Source organism: Aythya fuligula, chromosome 5 (assembly GCF_009819795.1).
Source record: "Aythya fuligula isolate bAytFul2 chromosome 5, bAytFul2.pri, whole genome shotgun sequence".
Lineage (NCBI taxonomy): Eukaryota > Metazoa > Chordata > Aves > Anseriformes > Anatidae > Aythya > Aythya fuligula.
Window position 1 is genome coordinate 55797954 of NC_045563.1, and position 25023 is coordinate 55822976.

The following is a 25023-nucleotide window of genomic DNA, read 5'->3' on the forward strand; positions in this document are numbered from 1 at the left end:
TATTGTTGTTGGGTTTTTTGTTTGTTTTTTATAGTATGTCCATACGAGAGAAATGTTGCAATGATGAGTGGGAGCCCAGTATGGTTTGACTTGTGCTAGTCAATAAGGGGGGGCAGAGCTAAATTTATCTTGTATACAGCATAAAACTGCTGTCAGACCTCAGATAAAATGTTTGAAGTGAAGTTGATTGCTGGGAATAATTTTCTAAGAGAGTGTGATTTTCTTTGAACATAGTCTGTGTCCTCATGCTTTGAAAGGCTAGCAGGTGAAGTAAACTGGCCTTCTACTGATGATGTTTATGTTGTATAGTTTTGTTCATCCATGGTTGAGATGAACAGGTTTGTTCACCGTTGCTATTTCAAAGAGGTAATATAGATATTAGGAATTATGAAACATCAGCATCAGAATATTAAACCACTCATCTATGTGGCTAGAGGTCAACATAACCTGATTTCAAGAACAGACTCTAAAAATGTATGTGTTTTCCATAGGTGGTGTAATTTCACCCTTCTGTAAATTGAGTATAGTTTATATCAGATAACTGTTAATCTCCATAACTTCATACATGATATGGTGATAAATCCCTTGAAACAGGACCCAGAGGTAGTTTGTCACAATTAGGACACCTCAACTCATGCTTCATGAGGTGTTTTTTCTATATATTGAATGAGGAGAGGATATTATGAAAAATACAAAATATATCTATATAATGATTTTAATAATATAAGTTGGCAGAAGAGGAAAGAACGAAAACTGCAGCTGTTCACACACTTCTGTTGAGCTTTTAAGTGCTTAGTTTGTGCTTTTCTTTTTATATCTCAAGTCTTCTAATAGAAAGTTGGGAATTAAAGATAAGAAAATAAAACGTACCGAAAAACCCTATCATGCCTTTGACCTGTTATGCATTGATACTGTAGGGTGAAGGTAGTGATGAGTGGGAAGGAGACCTGAATGTTATTGACATACAAGGTGGTAAAATTCTCTAACAGCATGGAAAGAAATAACCATTGACATCATAGTTCCTTCATTTTCTAAGGCTTCTTGGACATGGAATATCTTGCTAATTTTCTTCCCTCTCTCTCTCTTCTTTGTAGAGGTGATGTGTTGGTAAAGGTTATTTTGGTGTACTGCAGAAACTTTATTCAAGAGAATAAATGACAGAAATGAAAGAGTTATTTTCAGAAGTTTGAAATAAAGAGACATCAGTTAGTGATGGGACTTCGTAGATCAGGTTGGCAGTTGGATTTAATGATGTTTAAGGTCTTGTTCAACCTAGATGGTTCTGTGATTTTGATTCTATACACTCCTCCAGCCAGAGCACAAGATTATTTTTTCCTGCAGCTTCCAAAGGCATGCTGGCAGAACAGCTGTCCCTACAGCTTCTTCTATCTGCCTTCACATCAGTGTCCTTGTGGGGAGGTGTTTAGGCAACCTTAAGATAGAGAGTTACTTTCAATATTCATATAAAGAAGTCCGTTCTCTTTAAGCTTAGTCTCATGTTTTGAATATAAGATCACAACCCAAACAAAATATGTGAATGTTATGTCGCTATTGGAGGAAATGAAAAAACATGCACTGAGACTGAAAAAATTACCCCAGAATAAGGCAGAAAGCTTAGGTTCAACATGGAAGTTCTGCAAAGAAAATGTTAACGAATCTGATAAACTGTTCTTGAGAGCTTTCATGTTTCTGAAGGATGATGATACACAGTTCTCACATGTGGTTCTGCTTGTTTTGGAGTGCACATACGTTCAGCTGTGTGAATGGACAACAGGAGTCCTGTGCACATGGCAGCAATTTTCTGCACCAGAATTTAGCAGTGAACTGGAAGTATTGGTGCAAAATTAGTAAATGAAATATTAAATACTACAGTAACTTGGCTTAATGATGACATGCAAATGTTTCAGCTAACAGTTTGTGCTATACGCTTTTCAAGATGTTCAAATACATTAAGCTACCTATTTAGTTTGAGTATAATGGTATTCTTTTTGTAAATCTAAAAGCCTATCTCTAATTAAAATCATTCCTGTATATCATTTTAAGAGACACTGTTAAGGACATGTTTACAGACAATTAATTCTTGAAATGTGTTGTTTTTTAAACCGGAAACATCTATGACTTTTCTGTTAAAGTACTTCAAAACAAGTAAGATACTTGAAACAAACTGTACAATGATAAACTTTTTGTTGTTGCTGTTCTTTGAAGGATATGTAGTTGAAGAATAAGAGCCATCATCTTGAATCATTAACAGAGACATAAGAGTGAGAAGTTCTGTCCTGAATTTCTAAGCATTTATAACCCAATAATCTGATTAATTGATCTGTTTTTCAATAAACCCATTCTAGCAAATTTACAGAACATGTACCTGAGAAGATGCTTCATTTCGTATTATTTAAGTCAGAATCCTGATGAAATGAGGCTCTGGTATACTACATGTGTTTTTAGTGGTATACTTCACATTATTCATATTATCCAGAGTCACATTATTCATATTACTCAGAATGCAATCCTGTATTTAACAGTGACATGTAATTTGCTAAGTACCAAAAAAACACTCCAACTTGAAGCAGGAGGTTGTCAGTTGCCTCTGACAAGCACCTACTTGTTACGCTCTTGATAACCATAACCTTCAAATGCTTGCTCTCCTTTCTAAAAATATTAACAAGTGCGGATTAAATCACAGGTGTTTTGTGGTAACCCCGATTTCTGTTTACTTGCTTTAGGCTAGACAGGATTGACAAATCCTTGTAGGCCTAGGTAAAGCTCCAAAATTATGTCCATCTAACTTAAAATATTTTCACAAAGTTTTGTTTTTGACTACATTTTCCTAATCGTATTTTTCTGTTAGACTACTTTGGCATGACACGTGAAAATTGTGATGGTCATCTGCTACAACATATGTCCTTTTGGGGTGGTAGGCATTCAGTTCTTCATGTCTTGGGTTACTGCAAGGCCTCCACAAAACAGTTCATGTGGAAGTTAATTTCTTAAAATAGCTCTCACTTGGCAAAAGGAAGAAGAATGAGTAAAAATGTAAAGATGACAACTCACTCTTACTTTGGTTCTTAAGTAACAGAATCTGCTACCTTAAACTGACCATTGTCAGACTGTAGGGAATCTGGAGGGTAATGAACCTAGTTAGTCAAGACAAAATGATGATTTAACATCCTGGGTTAATTAAGTGCAATTTCCTAATGAGACAGTGCCTTTGGCACATCTGGTTGGCTATCAACCTGAGAGGTGATGCTGATCTTTTGTGAAAAAACAGTGACATCCAACAAGTGATCACAGTACAATAAAGATCTTTAGACATACCCCTGGTGAGTAATAGATTTGCTGGGTGTGCTTCATCTCTTTGTTGGGAATTAATTTTTTTTTTTCGTTTACCTTTGATCCCCTTGTAACTGCTACCTAACTCCCTTTGTGCAGTCTCGTTCTGTTTCTGCAGTGGTTAGCACTCATAAAGTACTCATCTGTGACTGGAGCCACCACATCATTTTCAAAGAATAAAACGTAATCAACCATGAGACTTGAGAACAACATGTGTTCTCTTTCCTTTCACATCCAGCCCTTTGTAAATCACATTTTGTGCGAGGCAGAATCTGTTGTATTATTCGAAGTAATATCCCAGTTGCTTTTTTTTTTTTTTTTTTTTTTTTTTTTGCATTAGAGAATGGTGTCAGCTTGAAGTGATTTATTGTTTCTGCAGCAATATGTATAAGTGCAGAGTAGACAGCAACAGTGAAATGTGTGAAACAAGATGTCATATCTTTTCATTATTTTGGAATTGTGCAAAGGATGTTTCAATTGTTAGTTTCTTTACCTTGGATTTAAATAGAAACTTATTTCAAGAAAACCTCCAAGCTACTAATTCTGGAAACAAAATGTCCAGTGTTTCAGTGGAATACTAAACTAAATTTCAATTGATATCCTGAATTAAATTATCATTTTTTTTCCTAACACCAGCATATGCTTGTGCAAAATATTCACAAAAGCTACTGCTGTACAATAATAAATATAAATTTCTGAAATGTGGTGGGCTGGATTTCTGCATGGATGTTTACAGTCTGTTAGCACAGGAGAAGTTATGTTTTGTGTATTTCAATTTTTTTTTTTTTTTTGTACGTTAGCATTTGAAGATCTACCTATCAAATATTTAAGTTTCGGAACGGTTTTTACAGGTGTTCACACTGCAGAGAAATCTTACACTTGACTGTCAATTATAGGATAATGTGAGTGAAGAATGCAGAAGAAATTACAGAACTATTACAAATGCATTTTTATAAAATTATATATGTATTTTTCCCCTGAAAATGAGAAATATTTACAACTTGCACATGAAAAAGAGTACCAAGTGGTTAAAATGCTATCAGCTAGCTAGTGTTTTAAACATTTTGATTACTTACTGTTTTAAATTTTGAAATTTAATGAAAAGTTACAATGCATTTGATCATCAGGGCTAAATGTTAAGATCCTTGGACCTATTACTCAGTTGTTATAATGATTTATTGAAAATGATATTGAGCTATGCCCTTGACATCAGGTTAGGATTAGAGGGTTTTTTTCTTGTTTTTATCTCATATATACAGCCTAAATTGCTTGCTATTGCTTGAGAGTATTGGAAGGTTTCTTGTGCATTCCTCTTTCTATGAAAGCATGTTTTAGTGCCAAGTTATAGACTTGCAGAATTTTGTCAGAGAGAATATTGTGCCATGATGCAGCTATTTTATCTTCTTATTTGTGTCTTTTTCAGTGACTTGAAATGTTAGTGATGTATAAACAAAACTGGTATGATGAAATATTTAAAAGATCCCTTAAAATTTCAGTAACTCTCAGTAATAAAACTTTTTTTTTTTTTTTCCCTCAGAACAAAAGCCTCAAAAACAAGCTTCTGTCAGGAAACAAACTTTGTGGTATTCACGCAGAAGAGGTAAGGTTGTTTTCTATTCTAAACTGAGTATACCCAAAAGAAGCTTGTATCTAAGTCTCTTGTGCTGAGTTCTTGTGCAGAGATTATATATTACGCATGCGTGACGACTGTTTATCTCAACTTCCTGTGGCTTTGCTACATGCAACTCAAATATATTAGCAAGCTGCAAACTTAAGTTTTAGGCAAGTACGGTAAAGTTTGTGCATAGTCCTTAAAAGTATATATAGCTCTTTAAGGGCTATATTATACATCTATAATACATATAAAACTAATTTTATTTCCAAGATCTCCATGCCTACAATAGCACAGGAATTATGTTTTTTTTTTTTTTTTTTCTTGCTCTTTTTTAGTTCCTTTTTAAAGTAACAGAAACAGCCAAGATCTATTACTATCAGTCTTTCTGATGGTTCATAATTTCAAAGATGAAGTGTCATATTACAAAATATTCTCCCTATAGAAGTGTTAAGACAGCTGATGATAAAAAAGCCTATTTTTTTCAAATATCTAAATGTAAAAGTAACTGTATTCATTGGAGTAGTCCCTTTAGCTATTTGCCTTTTTATGAGTGTTTATTAGTATAAACACTCATAAAATCAGTATACATTAACATGGTTTACTCATTTGTATCAGTTATTTCATGGGGTTTTCTCTGCACATATAACTTCTGTAAAAGTAATTTCACCTTCCTAGAACTGAACAGAAGCGTAACACTTATATTCTTGACTAAAATTTTATATATTAAGGTTGAAATACCACATTTCTTTATCAAAGACTCTACTTTTAAACTTAGGCAACAAAATTTACGAGTTCCAAGCAGTGATTTTGAGTTATATTAGGTATTTAGTCTAACTGACAATCTGCAACCACAGTTTCTGAGAAATCCTCAGCAGTAGGAAATAATGATTTTTTGTTTCCAGATTGTCATAATCTGGTATCTTCCTATGTCATCATTGTTGTTTTCAAACATGCCAGAGTATTTGAGTATAAATATATAGTCTTCCCTTGTTTACTGCTTTAAAAAAAAATAAAAAAATGGCAGTGAGCAACATAGCATTCTGCTTTCTCTTCTTGTTCACATTTTTTGTTCCTAGCTGTATAACATAAATGTACATATAATAATAACATATAAAATAAAAAAAAAAAAACTAAAATAACATAAATGTTATACAGCTAGGAACAAAATGTTTTTAATGTTGGGTAATTGATTTGATTATTTAATATTTGCTGCACAAATGTCTTTAAATCTGAGGGTGAAGTCTAAAATGAAATTAAGGTTATTGTAGTATGACAAGCTTTGTTGTCCAAGAATTTCAGGAAACCAAACCAAAGCTAACCACCACTCAAGGCAGTGGATTGTGAATGTATTTTAAACCTTAGGAAAATCAGGCTTGATGAATTATCCTGGCAAATGTGTGGTTTTTAAGTGATTAGTGCCACTCAAACAAACCAAGATTATAAGATTTCAGGAGCATCCTTCTTAGCTGTTGTTGTTTTGCCAGTTAGGTGGTGTAGGCCACAAAAATGCCATGTATTTTCTGTTCTTTAATTAGGTACTATACTTACCAAGCATAATAACTATGTACCATTAGTACATAGTACAATTAGTATTCTTTTAATAATTAGATCAAACACCCTTTACGGATAGAACTGTCTAACAGGAAGCTCACACTTCATTCTGCTCTCGCAGGCTGCGTACAAACAGTCTCAGTGTGCCCTGGAGATGGTTTTGAAGGTGATGCCTCCAGACATCTTTTCCTGGAAAGTACTAAACATCTCATGTCTGAAATATATAAACCAAACAGCTATTCATAATAGTGCATATACATGCTTTAGCTCAGTACCATTTTTCTTTTTCCCTTGATTCATTTGTCTGGTTTAGACATGTTATCCTGGAAAAGCAACTGGCTTTCATGTTGGTTACTTCTCTGCATTTTAAAGCTGATCTCGTTTCTGTTGTTGTCAGATCTTGCCACAGTTTTTTCAGGTCTTAAAAGTAAGCATTTGAAAGGAAAAACACTGACTTTTATTGTCCTTCCTTTCAGTCAAAAAAGATTCAAGCCCAGCTGAAAGAGCTTCGATATGGGAAAAAAGATTTGATTTTTAAGGTGCGTTTTCTTCAACATAACTTTGCTAAGATATTGGAATTGCTGTAATGTTGAAGTAATCTGGGAGTATAATACCTGCCTTGATTACTGTAGGTCTAAGGAATCAGTTGTTTCCTTCTCAACATACTAAAAAGAGCTCAAAACACCAAAGGCAGACATAAAAACATAATGTAATTTCAGAACTGCTACCTATTTCAGTTGATTTTTTTGCAAACCACTCTAACAGAGTTAAAATGCTTTTTATTAATTGTTTTCTGGGGTAAAGAAGAGGAGATTTAAAGCCTAAATGATTCTGCTATCTTTGTTTTTAAATAGACAAAAGAAGTGGTAAATATTAAGTTTGTTTACATGTTCAGATAAAACAATGTTCTAGTTCCTTTCTGGTTACCAAAATCTATTGCCCTATTTTATAGATTGTGTAGGGAGAAGTTTGTTCCCTGTTAAAGAGGGACAAGAGGATACATTCTAATCTTCTGTAAGTTATTCTCTACTGTCACAGGGAAATACTGTCTGGGGAATAGTTCTGTGTCTGGGATATAGTTCCTTTTATCGTAGGAATAGTGGCCTATGTTTGGCCATGTAAATTTACACTGCTTCCCCTTACCACTGCATTCCCACACCATTCAACCTTATATTTTCTGCCTGCCTTATTGAGGGCTTTAGGGAATTGTATTTCCTGTATAGATGTGATTGTTGCAAGCTTCTCATAGCTGTTCGCTGGAAGGATGTACACTTGAGTCTAAGATTTTTACAGGGCATGAGGGAGCTCTGCAGTCTGTGCCCATTAAGCTATTGCTTTCTCTGGTGGAATTAATAATGAAGAACCCTAAAAGGGTTTTTTGGTTGTGATTTTTTGGTTTTGTTTTTCATAATCAACATTGAGAAACAGGTTCTTAATGAGCTTTAAATTGCTAACTGTTTTATAACTTCTTAAAATTTAAACTGGTAACTCTTATTGTCAATGAAGCTACTGATTAGAGGTTTGGGGAATAAGTGACCAAAACTTAACAAGTGGTAGTAAATAAAACATTACTTCTTAATTTTTGGCATGTGTTTACTCTCGTGTTTTCAAAGCGTTTTATAATCTTTGTTATGTTGCAAGGATGCATGTATATCTTCCTACCTATCTATCTGTATGATAAAGTGCCATGTGACTGATAAGCAGGGGGAGTCACTAAAGTTATGTTATGTTCTCAAGGCTGTGTAGTTGTCATCTCTATTGACATTAGAATTTGAGTTCCTTTCTCTGTCAGTGCTCAGTCCCTTAAAACATGCAGTGCAATAACCTTAAAGATCTGACAGAATTGGAAATTTGCTACATGTCTGAGCAAGGAAAATAAGGAATGATTAATACTAAATTTTCAGCCAAGAGTTTTGATTTTATAGCTCTCTTTTTAAGTAGGTACCTGCTAGTCCTGAATGAGTCCACTCTTAATTAGAATAGTTTAATTATTAATAGTTTAATAATTAATGTAATATGCTGATTCATTACCGTATACTTAAGTTTCAATACTTTGCTAAGTTAAAATCGATGTTTGTTTCTGGCATTCATAACAACTTGTTTCCAAAAGTACTCCTCCACCATTCCCTGTCTTCACGTCGTTTTGTTACATTGTCCTAGAAACCTCATGGTTCACTAAAATAGAGAAGAATTGAAAATATGTTTTGGTATTCTTGAAACACAAGCATATGCGTGTCTGATATGAATACGACATGTAGAAAAATATGGCCAGCATTTACTTTGACTATCACCTTACACAAGTCTCTTGCATATTTGAAACCTTTGTTCTTTTAAATGTACAAGGTGCAAACAGTTAATTGTTATGGCTTGAATAAATGTTTGTTTATTGCTTTGTTATGAATTCCTAAGGATTGTGTTTGAGTTTCAGAAACATCAATTCTATCTACCATTTAATGTTTTCTTCTTTGGTCATTTAAATTTTGAGGCAAAATACACTGTTCACCACATTTTTAGGATGACAATCTAAAGATTATGCCCTAATAAGCTCATCATCAATTACTTTAGTAGGTGCATGTCAACCATTGTTATCCAATGATATTGTGAACATACGTAGTTCATTTCCTTTGATCATTAATAATTATTTTAATTAATCCTCAAGTGAAAGTGCAGATACAGTCCTAGAAAATCAAGTTGAACTGTGAGCAACAGCTAAATAAGCCTATTCTACTGATGTACACCATCTTCGTTCCATAGTATAATCTAAATAAGTAAGTAAATAGCATCAGCTGTATAATAAATTAGGTAACTGCTAATAAATATTCCATATCTGGTCTTACCATGAGCAAGGTAATGTATAATTATGCACCCTCTACTGAGGAGCAAATTGCCTTTGTTCCAGTTGGGTACATGCACATGGCCCACTATTGAAGTGTAGGTGCTAAATATGCATCGTAAATACATACCTGACTGTTTGCCTGTGGCCCTAGGGGGTCCTTAGAACGCTTCGCAATTTTAGAGGTGCCCAAGCGATAGCGGTAAAGAACCAACTGTGAAACTGGTTCCAAGAAGACAAATGCAGGGGGTAGGTTATGGGGGGCATGTGGCAGAAGCAAAGAATGAGGTGCTCAAACAGGGAAAGGTGGGGAAGTTAGTGGAGGTGACCGGGAGAAAGGAACAGGATGGGAAGAGGAAGGAATGAAAGAAACAAGAGGAGAATCTTACTCCCTGATGTTGATAGGCTCTGCTGCTCCTCACAGTGATCTAGCTTGTTTCTGCAGTGTAGCCTTGAACCCATACATTTGCATGAACTGCGACATCATGTGTTTAAAGAGAGATGATCACTTACCTTCAGTTTTCTCTTTTGCTTCTAAATAGTGCTTCAGGTACTTGAGTGCTCAATACCTCTAAAAGACTAAACCATACAATATTATCTTCTCAAACTTGGTCTTGTTTCATAATTACCAGCGGAGGCCTGTATGAGAAATGGTAGTTTAAATATAATGTTTTTCTTTCAGGAACTTATTTGAAGAAAGTATCATGGTCTAGGAAAAACCCTAACAGACTTTCTATGGAAGGGGCAAAGGTTGTGTTTAAAAGACTTACCTAACCTGTACTTTTGCCCATGAATTGCATCTGCTTTTGTTAATATTATCAACTAGAGAATTCAGTTGGCTTTGTGTATTTGAAAAATGAGGCCATTCATACATTTTAAAGGTTTCTTTGCTATATTGAGAGTATCATAAAATTCATTTTTTCCCCTGAAAAATGCTTTTTTGGAGGGGAAAAAAATAAAAAGCATCATTGTTTTCCTTCAACTTTACATATACATTGATTTATTCAGCACAAAAACAGTGCTCTTGTCTTGTTGGTGCTTTCACGTTGCCCTGTAATACTAAATGAAGGTGATAAAAGAAGGTGATAGACTGAGGACAATTTCATACGGACCTGTCACATCAACTTTTCTGAGAGAATGCTGCAGCTCTTTTCACTTTCAGACGGAATCTCTAGCCTGCAGTGTGCTTGTTCATCTCACTTGTTTCCTCAGCCTCTGAATCTTCTGTGACTTCCCTGGGGAAATTGAGCAGTGCTGCTTAGGACAAACAAAACAAACTATTATAAAATATCTGTTATAAACATAGCATAATACAAAATAATTAGAGGTGGGTTTTTTTTGTTTGTTTATTTGTTTTTTCCTCAAAGGGATTTTTAAACTGGTGACATTATTAGGGATATGTTGTATAAGCTACAGACTGACAACATCACGTAGCAAAACAATCAAGTAGAATCCGGAAGAGGAAATCTCTCAGAGAAATTTTGCTTTTTAAATTAATACATGTAGACTTTTTTCCTTGGTTCTTCTTCCCAGTAACCGTTTGCACACCATTACTGCCTGATGTTATTCTGATCGTAACTTGTTTCTTTTGGTCTGTGTCCATTTACAGTGACATTTGCAAGTAGACACAAAAGTCCAGTTGGGCATTTCATCCATACATTTTTTGTAGTCTGTACCCACAGTGTTCTTTGCTTCTTTTACAAATACTATCACACGTTCAGCAGTGATATCATCTTGAGTCATTTATCCCTACTGTCCTATATTCTGTGTTTGCTTCAGTGATTATTCCTGTCTGTATTTTACACTTTTACACTTGTCTTTAGGGAATGTCATCTTATTTTCTTCAGTTTGTCAAGATAACTTTAGAAAAAAAACATTCTCCTATGACATGTAGAGTTCTGGTTTGATGTCACCAGAATATGTAATGAGTGTAAGTTTAATTCATGGTTCAGTTCATGAATGATATATAACAGATAAAACTCTGTCCCTTAGAGAGCTAGTTTGATTATTCTTTTCAGTATTTTACCAAAAATGATTGTTGTAGTATCTGTAAGTTATAATCTCTTCTTCTTTCCTCTTCCAAACATGGGTATCGTTTCCTCTTTTCCATTCTTCAGGATCATTAAGATTATTTTTATTCATCTTTTATTCATCTACTCTTGGCTGAGCCAGTGAGGGGCTAGGGTCCTAGAGCCACATCATAGCATACCACATCATACAGCAATAGAAATGATGATGTACAAATGTGACTAATAGAAGACGGCCAAGTGAAAAGTCTTAATTACTCAGAGTGGTATTCAAAAAAAAAAAAAAATCTTTGTCTAAAACCATTTGTCTAAAAATGTTAGGACAAGAACTAAAAATAAATGTAATTTACCAGGTACTGTGCAGCGTACAATTTAAATTTGGCTGAAAAATGAAGAAAAAAAATCAGCACACAGAACGGAGTTGAAAAGAATTTGGAAGACAAAGGCTTAAGCTACACTGTGTAAAAGATATCCTTTGAAATCTGCCCCAGACCTTGAGAACTACTACTACTAATAATTACTAAAAATAATTACTCAAAATATTGCTGCTGCAAGTAGCAATTATTTCAAACTATGGTTTGTTCTCTTGCAGTGAGGGTCTTTGTAGAAGAAAGCATTGTGACTACAAGTGTTGCAGAATGTTGCTCTTCATCTTGAGCTATGGAACAATTGTCTTTATCTAGTATTGCTAAAGGTTTGTGAGTAATGGATCCAGTGATACAGCGGTTATACAAGCAGATCAGGATCTCAGCAAGCTCAGAACTTATGGAGTGCTTTGCGTTTCATGCTCTAGTTCCATTTGTATACATTGGTTTATGTAGAGCCAGGAAGTAAGATTGATGACCCTTCTCCTTTTGAAGCATTTGCAATACAAATTGCGCTAAGTGCTGCACTTAGTCTCCATGGTTTAGGATCCCCGTAGCTCTTGTTGCAGGCGGTAGTTCAGTCTTTGAAGCTGCTAGATGTTTTTTCTTTCAAGTGATGAGGCTTATGATAATTTTATTACAAAGCTTCTGTTAATTATTCACATACTTTTCATGAAGTCAGAGCTTTTGTACACTTCTAGATGTGTAGTTGGATGCTACCCAGTACTGGAAATAAAATTCTCCTTTCAAGCTTATCCACTATTTGTGATTGGATCTGGCTACATATTGGGTGTAGGAAAACACTTCGAGACAGGATATTATTTGTTTTTCTCAGTAGTTCAGCACTTTGAGATAGGAAATTTAGATTGGCTAAGTTGATTTTTGTGAAATACATTAGCTCTATTGCATACATATCTGTGGCTGAGATAAAAGATGGCGAGTGGTGGCTTGATTACTTTTCAGATAACTCTCTTGTTGAGACAGTATACCTAGCATGGGAATAGTTCTGTCATCTATTACTGTGAGTGAATACCTGATTTCATGAAGTGCAAGATTTTTTTTCATCTTGTTTTAGTTGCCTTTCTTTTGAAGTAGGTCAAAAAACATTGAGTACTTGTGTTTTGTTTTGTTTTTTGTTTGTTTGTTTTTGTTTTGTTTGTTTGTTTGGTTTTTATTTCCCTGAATGGTGGAGTGGTGGTATAATTTACTAACAAAACTTAGAAAAATATATGTAGAAAGTCTTATCTAGACACTTTTTTTTTTTTTTTTTTTTTTTTTTTTTGCTTAGGGGCTATTTCACAGATTAAATTAACATTTCTTTGCTGTCCCGTTTTTTCTATTTCAAATACCATATCTTATTTTTTTGTATACTGGTTCCGTAATGTTACAATCATTCATAATGTGTTAATGTTAGCTGCACAGTAGGAGACTAAAAATGCAGGCTGAATTGGTTGTGGAAAAATACTTAGAATGCTATTTGAAGAAAATTGAAAAAAAAAAATATATATATATATGTAATGAGATATGGGATACAAGAAAGTACAGGGGTGTCACCATGTGTATTTCTGTGTAAGGATGTTGGTTTATGTATTTGTAACATAATTTATTATTGTCTTTATTGAACAAAATCTCCTTCTGTAATTTTATTAATAGCTTCATGCAATTCCAGAGAACAGGTTTATGAAATGTGAAATACTGTTGCAGTGATTAGTAAGTCAAGTCTACTAGTTTATTGTTAGCGATTTTTTTTTTTATGGCATAGTTTTGAGCATTAAAATGTGTTGAATTTTTTAATGAACTGAAAAATCAAATTTAAAAAGTTTCTGTATGGCCGTGAAGATGTAGCCTTAACAATATGGATTTGCATTACAAGTTAATGTGGTCTTAAATAGCTAGTCTGAGTTACTGTGAGATACAAGACTATTCAATGGCCAGCATGAGCTAAAGTTACTTAAAACTAGCAGCAGTAGCTTTACGTTTAACTGGCAGCATTCAGCTATTCAATCAATTTGCATACTTGGTCCAGCTCCCACCAAAATGAGCAGAGTTCTACAATCGATATCAAATTCAAATGGATTGGGACTTTGACTGACATGTTCTAAATAGCTTAATTCTAATAATGATTTTGAGTGTGCCCAGTAAAGGTGAAAATTTTAAAAATGTTGTCATGTAAAGTATTGAAAAAGTTCAAACTGCCCAAAGGTCAGAGAGAAAATAGGTCTGAGGGAAAGAAATATACCAAGCTGAAAGATGACTTAAAGCCTCAAACATGTACAGATACAAACATGTATTAGGAGAAAGAGGGAACATTTCCCATGAAAGCCATGAATGTGGATCCAGGTGTTCTATATGTCAAAAAGGGACAGGCTTCTGGATGAATAATGCCAGGGTCAGACTTACACCGTCATTTTTCTTCCATGTTTAAACTTCTGCAGTGGTAGATGCTGTATAAATTCCTGAGGAAAAAATGTGTTTTTGTGGAAATATTAGAACTGAAGACTTGCTATGCTGAGAATACTGGGATGAGACAAGCTGTCAGCCTCCATGCAGCAAGGGAGGGAATGGTCTGGCAGAGGCACAACAAATTGTGAACAGGAAAACCAGGCACCCACAGCAGTACACACAGTGGAGAAAGCCCCCTTCACCCTCCAGCACTCACTGCAAGCTTTATGCCTGGCTCAGGGCACATGCCATGGAACATGTTGGCCTTCCCTGTTAGTGGAGAGGCTGGAGGAACAGCCAAGGTGGTGTGTCCTGAACACCACATCCCTGTTGGCACCTGGCAATTGTGGGTCTCCAGATCCAGCCGCTATCCCAGCCCTGGGGCTCCACACCAAACCGTGCTGTGGAGTGATGGCTGTGAGATGGCCTGTCTTTGGGCGTGTCCCACATTAGGTGTTCTTCCCAGCAGAGCCAACGTGGAACAAATGCTGAGGCATCCAAAATCAGTTACATAAAAATTCTCAAAATAATTGGAGCATGTCACTTAGTCTCCTTCTGCTTGTTCCTGTTTTCTGGGTTGTTGCTGACAGCAAACAGCCACCTATACAATGATCTGCAGTATAAAATTCTCAAAATGAATGCAATAAATTTAATATTCATTTTGGGTAGGATTTTTGAAAATTGTGTTACAATTTGTTAACTGATTGGAACCACTTTAATTATTTATGAATACGCTGGTGTTAACGATGACTGTATATGTTGGATGGTTTGGGCTCCTCTTTGTTTCTCAGCTGAATATGAAGTGCTATTTTAGAAAATGCAAGCTTTGAGATAGCTATCTCATGAAAGGCACTTCTAAGTTAAGCGACATTGCCAGAAATACTAGGTCTATTTTCTTTCATATTTTCCTGGCTGAACTGTACTCTTGACTAGAAAGATCAGATCTTAGAAGGAAGCCTCAAACCCAAAGAGCTAAAGTTTCCGGCAAGACTTGAACCTCTTTCAAGAAAAAGGAAGTAAATATTCATAACACGCTACTGAAAAAAGGCCCAGAGCATACTGGTATGCCTAAAACGCATTTTAAAATGCTTAATTCCTCAAAGCGGGTGTCCTTACTACCTAAATTAATAATATAATTGTTTAAAGAAGGTTGACAGGAAAAAGAAAGAACAGCAGGTTGTTTTATTCATGTTGATTGGTAAGCAATGGGCAATAACATTTAATGCTAAACCATAATGTGCTCTGGCCTGAGCCAATGGAAGACCAGGCACAAATGTTAGTGTTGTGGCTTCCTGTGTATTGTCTGAGTGTGTTTCCACAGGTAAACAGCTATTTAGTTTAGAGCTTGAGTACTTTTGTACAACCCCAGAAAAATGCCATCTTGCTTTCAATGTAAATGGTTTTAATGTGAAAGAAAAGTGTGCAGGCCAGGGAACTCGAAGTGAAACTTCCACTATAAAACCCACAAAGGTCTTATTTCCTTTTTCGTGTATACTCAATGCAGTCACAAATAAGAGAGAAAAGCATGGTGGCAGCAACAGGAATCAAGAAAACTTAGAATTTTACAGAAATGATGCTTCTAACTGACTTTTACTGCTGTTGGAAGTGCTTTAAGTGCAACTGAGATGTTTCTGAACATCTGGCTATAGGTGTACACCTGATTAACAGGAATCACTGCCAAAAAGTTTTATTCTCAGTTATATTTTACATACTCTCCATACAGCTACATACTCTGTGAACAGTAGAATTCAGAAGCATGAGTCTGTGTTTTTCTAAGATACAAATAATGCTTACAGAATAAGCACAGAAAATTTCTATTTACTGGGTAATTTATTCAAGTTTAGTAGTTGTCCCAGTTTTCAGTTAAATGGTTTCCAATTAAAAAGTTGTCCTAGTTAGACAATATAATGAATTATGAAATAAAATGTTGTACACTAAATATTTTATCATTTTTCAAAGTATTTGTTTAATGACCATTTTAAAAAAAAAAAGTTCAAAATTTAACGTGATAAAACATCACTTAGTCAATTGTGTTCTTTATTAAAGCATTATCTGTGATAACTTTATCTTCAATAACCAACGATTCTTGGTATGTGTAAAAAAAAAAAAAAATAAGGTTAAAATGTTTTATAATAAACAGCCAAATTAAAACATATCTTAATCATCCCCTGAAGAAAATTCATAAAGAGACTAGAAATAGTTACGGTTATTTTAAGCAGTTAGAAGTTAAAAACAAAAACAAATAAAAACAATAAAAAAGCCATCACCATTTACATTTTATTTAATATTAAATGAATTTGAACATGTTGGACGTCAGGAGGGGGTTCTTCACAGAGAGGGTGGTTGCACACTGGAACAGGCTCCCCAGGGAAGTGGTCACTGCACCGAGCCTGTCTGAATTTAAGAAGAGATTGGACTGTGAACTTAGGCACATGGTCTGAACTTTTGGGTAGACCTGTGCGGTGTCAAGAGTTGGACTTGATGATCCTTAAGGGTCCCTTCCAACTCAGGATATTCTATGATTCTATGATTCTATGTTGCATAAACTTTCTGTGGAAAAAATGCTAAAAGCTTTTAAAAATATTTTTAGGCTGTTCTAATGGTTGTTTAGTATTTTTAATAGCCATGTCTCCCTTTTTTTTTATTTTTATTTTTGTACTTATGCTTGGAAAAAATTAAATATGGCCATTCTGTGTTGTGTAATTCACAGTGAGTAAGGGTACATATATTTGTATGTGGATTTGATCTAGAAAAGTGTACTTTATGGATAAAAATTGCTCAGTGCATTCTTTCAGAGGATGAAAAATTGACTTATCTCGGGTTTGTCTGTAAGACCTGACTCTGTGAAAATGCCGAAGGGAAACAACATTTTTGTTTTCCCAGACCATGCTTTGCAAGGGTCTTTTCCTCCCTATCAAAACTTGCCTTGTGTAGTTCTACTGGTATTTTGTATTTGTTCTACATTCAGTCTCTAAGGCACATTAATTGAATTGAGGTCCTTATCAATCTTTTTAATTCAAATAGCAGTGAAGCTATTGTGATAAGAATCCAGGCTTGATAGATAAAATTTTCAGAAAAAAAAAAAAAATAATAATAAAAAAACTCATTCTGCCATTCGTGGATTTTTAAGTAAATAAACATCAGTATTTCTAAGTGAGTAGTTGATTAGAAAAAAAAAAAAAAAAAAAGGAAGGAAGAAACATTTTTAATGCCAGGATCTTATTGTTACTTAATGTCAGTTGAATGGTTATCTGACCACCTGGCTCAATATCAATATTGAGCCAGATTATCAACATTGGCTCAGTAATCTGTGAAATAAAACCAGTATATGTGAAAGATACAGATAAAGTTTGCCCATCATAATACTATGATATTACCAAAATAAGAATGAGGATAAATGAGGATATGTGCATCATAAATGATGCACATGGACAAACTTTACTAATAAATATTAGCCTGTCCTTTGGAAGAATACCTTTCCACTGTAAACTGAAAATGTTTTACTTCATATGAGTTGTGTTACCACTATGTGTTAGATTAATTAATTCTTTTTAATGACAGGTACCAATTAAATTAAATTCTTTTCTTCCAAGTTGGTTTTAATATGACTGCAGTTTCATTGAGAACAATGAATTATATAGTATTAGACATTCTTCTGAAAAGAAAGAAAGAAACAGCTGTCACCTGTAACTACAGTTACCTGCTTTCTATTAACTACCCAGCTTTTCAGTCACCTGAATAATTTACATATCTAAGAAAACCAGACACCTTGAAATGTGTAAATCTATTCCACTGATTTAAACTTCAACACAGATGGTGCTGAATAGAAAAGTAGTCTAATTGTCTGGCCCACAACAAGTGGCAATCCATCATCCTCTTTGTAATCTTAATCCTTAGCAACACACACCATCAGAGATGCCATTGTGGCCTCTCACCATATAAACACTATTTTGTATAATTTTATTTTTAATGATAAGTGGAATTATATATACTCCTTTTCAAATGTTACTCATATTTTAATATGTATTAATTTGTTTAACTAGTGTAGAGTATTTTAATAAGTAACAATAACTAAAATGTTAATGATGTGAGAAATTACTTGGTCTAGTTCTAGTATCTAATGAGAACTGTCTCTGACAGAACCAAATTTAATTTCAGTCTTTAAAACATAGAAATGTACTTATTGTCTGTGTTATGTACTATCTTTAGTAACAACTGCTGATGTTGCTGAACTTCAGGTAAATTCTTGTATGTTAATACACATTTTCCTCTCATAAAGTCTAGTTAAATTATGCAAAATCTAATGAAATCGAGATTCATTCTGTATTGCCTGCTCTGTCATGCTGATGAGCTGAACCACTTGTCTGATCTCTGGTGTGCATGTGACAGTGACTAGTACCAGCTCGACGAAATGTGATGCAGTGGAAATGATGGAATGTGGTCACGAGAGACTTCCCTGCATTTGAGCAAGAGGTTGACTTCTGCTTTGAAGCAAGATTGCCTAATCGTACATGTTTTGGACTAATGAAACTGTAGCTGCTCTGATAAATCCACAGATAAATGTCTAATCCTGTTTTAAAATGTGACTAAGTAGTTGTTTACATGATCAGGGAAATAAAAATGTCAGGCTTTTGTCTTTTTATCAGCCAGTACAGCCTATGCCTAATGCTAACAGACGTCTCCTGAGGTATCTGCTAACAACCACAGGCCTGTCAAAGCTATACGTATCACCTACAGTATGTGCTGCAAGTAGTCATTGCACCAACATGTAAACCAAGTTAAATGTGCTTTGTGGAGCGTAGGCTAAAACAGCATTTATGTTGTGTGGCTACACATAAAGCTGTGGTACAGTCAGTAAAGTATGTCTGATCTTGAAAAGTCTGTCAAGAAAACAGTGTCTGTCTGGGTTAAACCTGTGAAACCTAGTAGGTGAGGGGTGGCAGTAAAGAAAGCATGATTGCAAATACTTGGTCAAAATTGAAATGTGTTGCTCTTCCTAAAAGAGAAATGAGCAACGTATCCGATTACTCTCCGTGCACAAAATGTGCACTACCTAGTCAGAATTTCAGAGAGAAGAAAACCTGATAGTCTAATACCTGTCTACTCTTCCCTTCATAAACTGGGAAAACAAGAAGTAGGCTGTTATTGCAAAAGTAATAGGGAAAAAAAAAAAAAAAAAAAAAAAAAAAAAAAAAAAAAAGGAAAAGAAAACTGTACCATCTTCCTTCTGGTTACATAGTAATGTGCTGTTAATGACAGAGCTGAGAACTGCGGGAATCTGGGAGCTCCTGCTGCCCCAAAGTGGGAAGCTCCTGCAGAGAATGAGTTTCCCTGAAATGAGAAGCCTGTTCAACTGTGTCTCGTTCCCAGGGAAGGAAAGAGGAGAGAAAATCGTTGTATTTATTTACTGAGTTTTTAAAGTACCTCCTAAATGTCTGCATTCAATATATTGCATATACTTTGTAGAAAGCTAGATCTCCTCCCAAAGGACTCGGCAGGCAAATAATGTGCAAGGTAAAAAGCAAACAGGCCTTCTGAACAGGGTGCAGACTGGGTGCCTGAATCTGACTTCAAGTATGGATCTCCCCAAATGCTTTCTTCCTATGTATTGCATAACTAGCTATTCCTGTGAATTTTCCTTTCATATCTCAAGGGAATGGAGATGAAGAAACAAATCTGAAGTTAACCCCTTGCCTACCAGCAGATAGTAGCATCTCATAAGGAGTCCACATGCGTGAATATTTGGATGCTTCCTAATTCCTGTGTTGATTCCTAGTTATGTTACTGTTAATAAGCCCATGTTTAAAAGTACAAAATCCTGTGTTGAATTACAAACAGAAGTAAGATAAATGAACAAAATAATGAAACCTGTTTGAACACTTGCGTTTTTCAGAAGGATACTATGAAACAATCATAAATATAGTATGAAATATCTTTTACTGCTGACATTGAAATTAAAGAGTAAACTTGTGTTCACAGATTCTGCAGATTTGAGCCCTGTTCCCACATAAAAATACATGTTCTCAAGGAAAAAAAATATATATCCCTCGAGGCCTTGTCTTTTGGCAACCAATTCTGACCCAATTCATTAAAATAAATAAATAAATTGTAGATTATATCAGCTTTTTCTTCTTTATTCCCACAGGCACAACAGCTAACAGATCTGGAGCAGAAACTAGCAGTTGCAAAGGATCAATTGGAAAAGGCAGCACTTGACAAAGTAAGAAGTGTAACGTGATGTAAGCACGTTTGTCAGCTGTGAATGTTTCAGTGTAATTTGACAAAAACAAATGGAATTATTGCAAAAATTCAGATGCATGCTTAATTGCACATACCTGGGAGTTACCTTATTGAAGTCAGTGGAACTAATTACAATGTGTGAAGTTAAATTCAGCTGCAAGTTATTTAAGAGGAGGGAAATCAAGTTAGAAATAAAGATCTCAAAGACCCACTGAAAGCAGAATGCTCTTTATGCATTCAAATGCACTAATGAGAATATGCCTGTTAACTGATATAATTTTATCTGAGGTTTAGTCTGGATAGAAATGTCTGTCACATGTCGGGATCGACTGATGTGACAGAGTGAGCTCTTCAGAGGGCAGAAGAGCACTCTCAGGACGGGAGGCCATGAGAAATCCTTAGGAAAGCAGTTTATCAGACAAGAAAACACTTCAATATACTTCTGAAGACTATTCTTTTAAATGTTTGTATGTACATATATATATTGTTTTTAATAGTTTTCTACTATTTTCAAGTTCCATTAAGCATGAAGAAAGTATGCCCCTTGCATGAAAGCATTTTTTGTTGGTTATCAGTATTACAATAATTGAAATTGTCCTTTTGATGAAGGATTTACCTCCAGCACTTCAAAATGTCTTCTACATGAGCAATGATCACAGTAGCACTATCCAAACCTGAGTGTGTTTCTGATATATCAGCTATTTTTTACTTGTACACTGAACTGACCTACTCCACATATTAATTGAAAAATGTATACATATACTCAGGCATGCTCCCTCACTAGCGCTGTCTGTGGCAATAACAAGAGGGCAGTGCTTGTAGGAAACATATTCTAAATGCAGTTATTATAATGCAGGCGCATCTGAAGGAGAAAGTAAAGAACGTTTGACATCAGGAACTTCTAATGAGAATGCTATTAAGAAATTCAATCTGCAAATTAAAAGGGGATTTGCAGCACACTAAGCTGACTTATCTGACCCTATGTTTCATTCTTAGGAAATATTATAGAATTTTAATTTCGGGCTAGGCTTACTAGAAGCCTGCTGTTGTCTTCTGGTAAATAATCACTGAGAAAGTCTTTGGGATGGCATCATTGCTCACATGCTGTGCAAGTGCAGTGGAAATGAAGCAGGTAAACAGGAGTTAAACAACAGTGCAAACGAAGGAAAAGGATGAAGTTCACATCAGTGAAATTGCGAACAGCAATATGAGACTAGAAATAGCCATGCTTGACTAGTTCTAACAGCAAAGTAATAAGACTATTTAAGCTTCAGGCACCTTTTTGCCCAGGTCGCGAGCTTTCTTGCTGAACTAAAAATAGTTAGAGATGTCCAATCATCCATCCATGTCTTCAGTGAAGACTTGGCCATAACCGTTTTGAGAATGTTAGCACATGTAGTTTCTGCTAAAGGAATGGAAAAGGTGTAGAAAGCAGAACACATTTTTGGAGCATGAGCTATATTGGAAATGAATAATTGAATGATTGAGTCTCAAACTGTGCCTATAAATAGGCATAAAATTGTATTTTTCCTTTGGGAGGATATCAAAATTCTCTTCTAAATATTTGTTTTAAATAATTTTTGCACTGATGGTAGACTTAGTGTTGCTCAGCAGTGTATTTATAATGCAGCATTTTTCTAGTTCCTGTGAAGGATCCTTGGAAAATTGACATTTTTTGAATTACCACAGCCCAAAGTATTCTGTACTGCATTCAACCACATACCAAGAGTATAAACAGGTCTAGTTAATATAAAAAAAAAAAAAAACATGCATTGTGTTTTGACAGTGTTTTTGACAGGCAGACAGTCTATTTGACCCACGATTGGGTATATCCAATGTCACCGAGAACTTTGTCAAATGACATCTTTGGTTCCGATGTTTTTTCTTTAAGTTGTACTCTTGTGCTGCATTTATAAAGCTATTATCTGCAAAGTCAAAATTGAATTTTGCTACCCTCAGGATGAAAACAAAACAGATTATTATGCTTTTACATCTGTAACGACAAAATGGCTGGCTGTAGCCAAGACAAATTAAGCATTGACGAACAGCAGAGTGAGGTGAGAGGATGATAAATTAACAAGAGGATTTTAGGGATCAAGAGGCTACTTTCCCCTCAGAATCAAGAGGAGTCCATGTTTATTATCCTGAACGTGTTTGCTGGTGTTTAATGGTGGTGCATCAGGTGCCCAGGCATACACATGCAGGGCGTAGGAAGCATTCAGGGTCATGTAGTGCTATAATGCTTGAGTCCATATCTTCAGGCCAAATTAGACAGCCTGCTACCTCTGCCAATTTAGCTGATTTAGGCTATGTCAAATGGCAATTTCTGTTCTCTGTGTAGTCTGTTCTTGAAAAGGCAGATAAAAAGATATATAACAGAAAATAAGAGTGCTCAGATTTTCTCTTGTCACTTAAAAATTAAAAGATCCCAAATCAGATGGATGAAGTAATCCTTACTGTTTTACACTGCCATTAGGTCAAAGATTTACCATCCTGGCTCAAGGTTCATACATTTTAATTAGTTGCTCATACAAAACACTGGTCTCTTTGATGATAATCTAGCTTTCCTTCTCACTGCACACATCTTAAGTGAAAGACACTCCATTTTGTCTGTTTGCAAACAAATGAACACCTTTCGATCTCCTGTTTCTTTGATTTTCCTTACTGAGCTCTGTACGAACAGTTTTTTGTGTCTGTCTTTTGTCCTGCCAACTGAAGTGTTCCCTGCTGACTCTTGTTTATTTACTCCTTTTTTTTTTTTTTTTTTTTTTTTTTTTTTTTTTAATAAATGGTGATTATTTCTTTCAGACTGTCTCAGTTATGTGATAGAGTCGAGTCCCTAGCTGAATTTCAATGGAAGTTATCTGACATAAAACAAAAATATTAGCCAGGATCTAAGACTAGTTGTTCAGCAAATGAACGAAACCAAAATGATGTATGCTAAATCCCATTGCTTAAGATACTTATTCATACAACTGTGAAATATTTTTATATCATACATATAACATTTGACACGTAGTATGTTATATTTTACACATCTATTTCCCATCAGTTTTTGCCACAGTATACTTCATGATCCTTTATGCATCTCTTTATGTATCTTCTAAAAAATCTTTGAAGGACAAAATGAGTGGATGTATTCTGTATTTCTAGGTGTAATTTTAATACAAACACTAAAAGCGAGATTTTTTTTAACACCAAATGCTGAGTAACTCCCCCTGAAATAAGTATAATAAAGTTATTTCAATAACTAAGGTTTGACTTAAGTGATTTGCAATGATAGAATAAAGATTTAAAAAGAGATTCCTCCAGTACAATAGTTATCTTACTGTTCATACTGCCTCCATTTATTTCAGTGACAGACTGTTGTTTTGATTAATATATCTATCTGTATTTTTATGAGCAAAATAGCAGTATTCTTTCTCAAGTTACCAGCACTGTCTTGTAATTATGGGAATAGCAGTGTATTCTCCAATTGAAAGGTTAAAGCACAATAATGGATATGGACAATCATATTCTTAACAGATTTGAAATGCCTGTGGCCTATTATATGGCGCAGTAACATAATATGCACATGTATGTACATGAGGGAAGTCATACTTGTGTTGGATTAAAATCAATCTTTATAACATGAAAATTACTAATTATTCTGAATATTATAAACAAAATTCCATGAAAGGCTAGTCTTTGCAATACTTGTGTAATGTGATTCTTTCTATTATATGTGAAAATATATTTGTTGTATTTTTGTTCCTTTAAATATAAAATATTTAATAAGTATTTGCAATAAACGATATGGATAAAATGCATGGATGAAAGGGAAGAGTTCCATGACTTTTTAAAGTTTCATGTTTAATAAACAATAAGTTTATCTATTTAAAAACTGCATTAAACAGCCTTAATTTTTCCTGTTAATAAGAAAAAACAGCAGCTGGTTCTAAATGTGGTGTTTAATGTAGAGAGAGAAAGCAAGCAATTGTGTTCATTATAACACATCTTGGAGAACTGGTGATTTCTTATTTTCCCCAGGAGTCACAGCTGAAAGCTCTGAAGGAAACTGTGCAGCTTTGCCTGTCTTCTGTTCTGCACAATCAGCCTCCTGCTATGAATCGAATGCCTACAAAACCAGCTGCGAAGCTGACACCCCTAGCTACAAAGGGCTCAAAAGTTCCATTTCAAATGACAAGCACCAGCACCAAGGTATGGTTTCTCCCTCACTTTTTTTTTTTTTTTAAGCATCTTTGAGAGTTTGTCCTGTAGAATCATCAAACTGGAACTAAGGAGGATTTAAAATTCATTGAAAGATTAGGATGAATTTGGAAGATAATTCTAAGCCTGTTTCCGATGTCAATAAACTTTTACAAAGTTGGGAAGTGGGTACTTTTATTTGCTGAAGAACAAAATTCTATCACTTGCTAAATGGACCGTGTTTGCATAACAAATCTACGAGGAAGATGGATTTACATCAAAAACAAGTGAGAATGTTAATTCATAGGATTATTTACCTGCCAGACATTGATAATGTGTTTGTGGCATTACAGCACTCAACAGTGACACCGTTTGTGTTTTTCATAAAAAAAGTCTAATATAAAACCAGAAAACAAACTGGGAAACCCAAAC

General features: G+C 34.8%; 1 protein-coding gene across 2 annotated transcripts in view; it reads left to right on the forward strand.

Moving 5' to 3' along the window:
• Positions 1-25023, forward strand: part of LUZP2 (leucine zipper protein 2) — a 184474-nt gene that overhangs the window by 117387 nt on the left and 42064 nt on the right. For both annotated transcript variants that reach the window (XM_032188988.1, XM_032188990.1), the window contains exons 6-9: positions 4868-4930; positions 6973-7035; positions 20309-20383; positions 24433-24603. In XM_032188988.1, coding sequence (XP_032044879.1) covers positions 4868-4930; positions 6973-7035; positions 20309-20383; positions 24433-24603 — 372 coding nt within the window. The remainder of the gene's footprint in view (positions 1-4867; positions 4931-6972; positions 7036-20308; positions 20384-24432; positions 24604-25023) is intronic.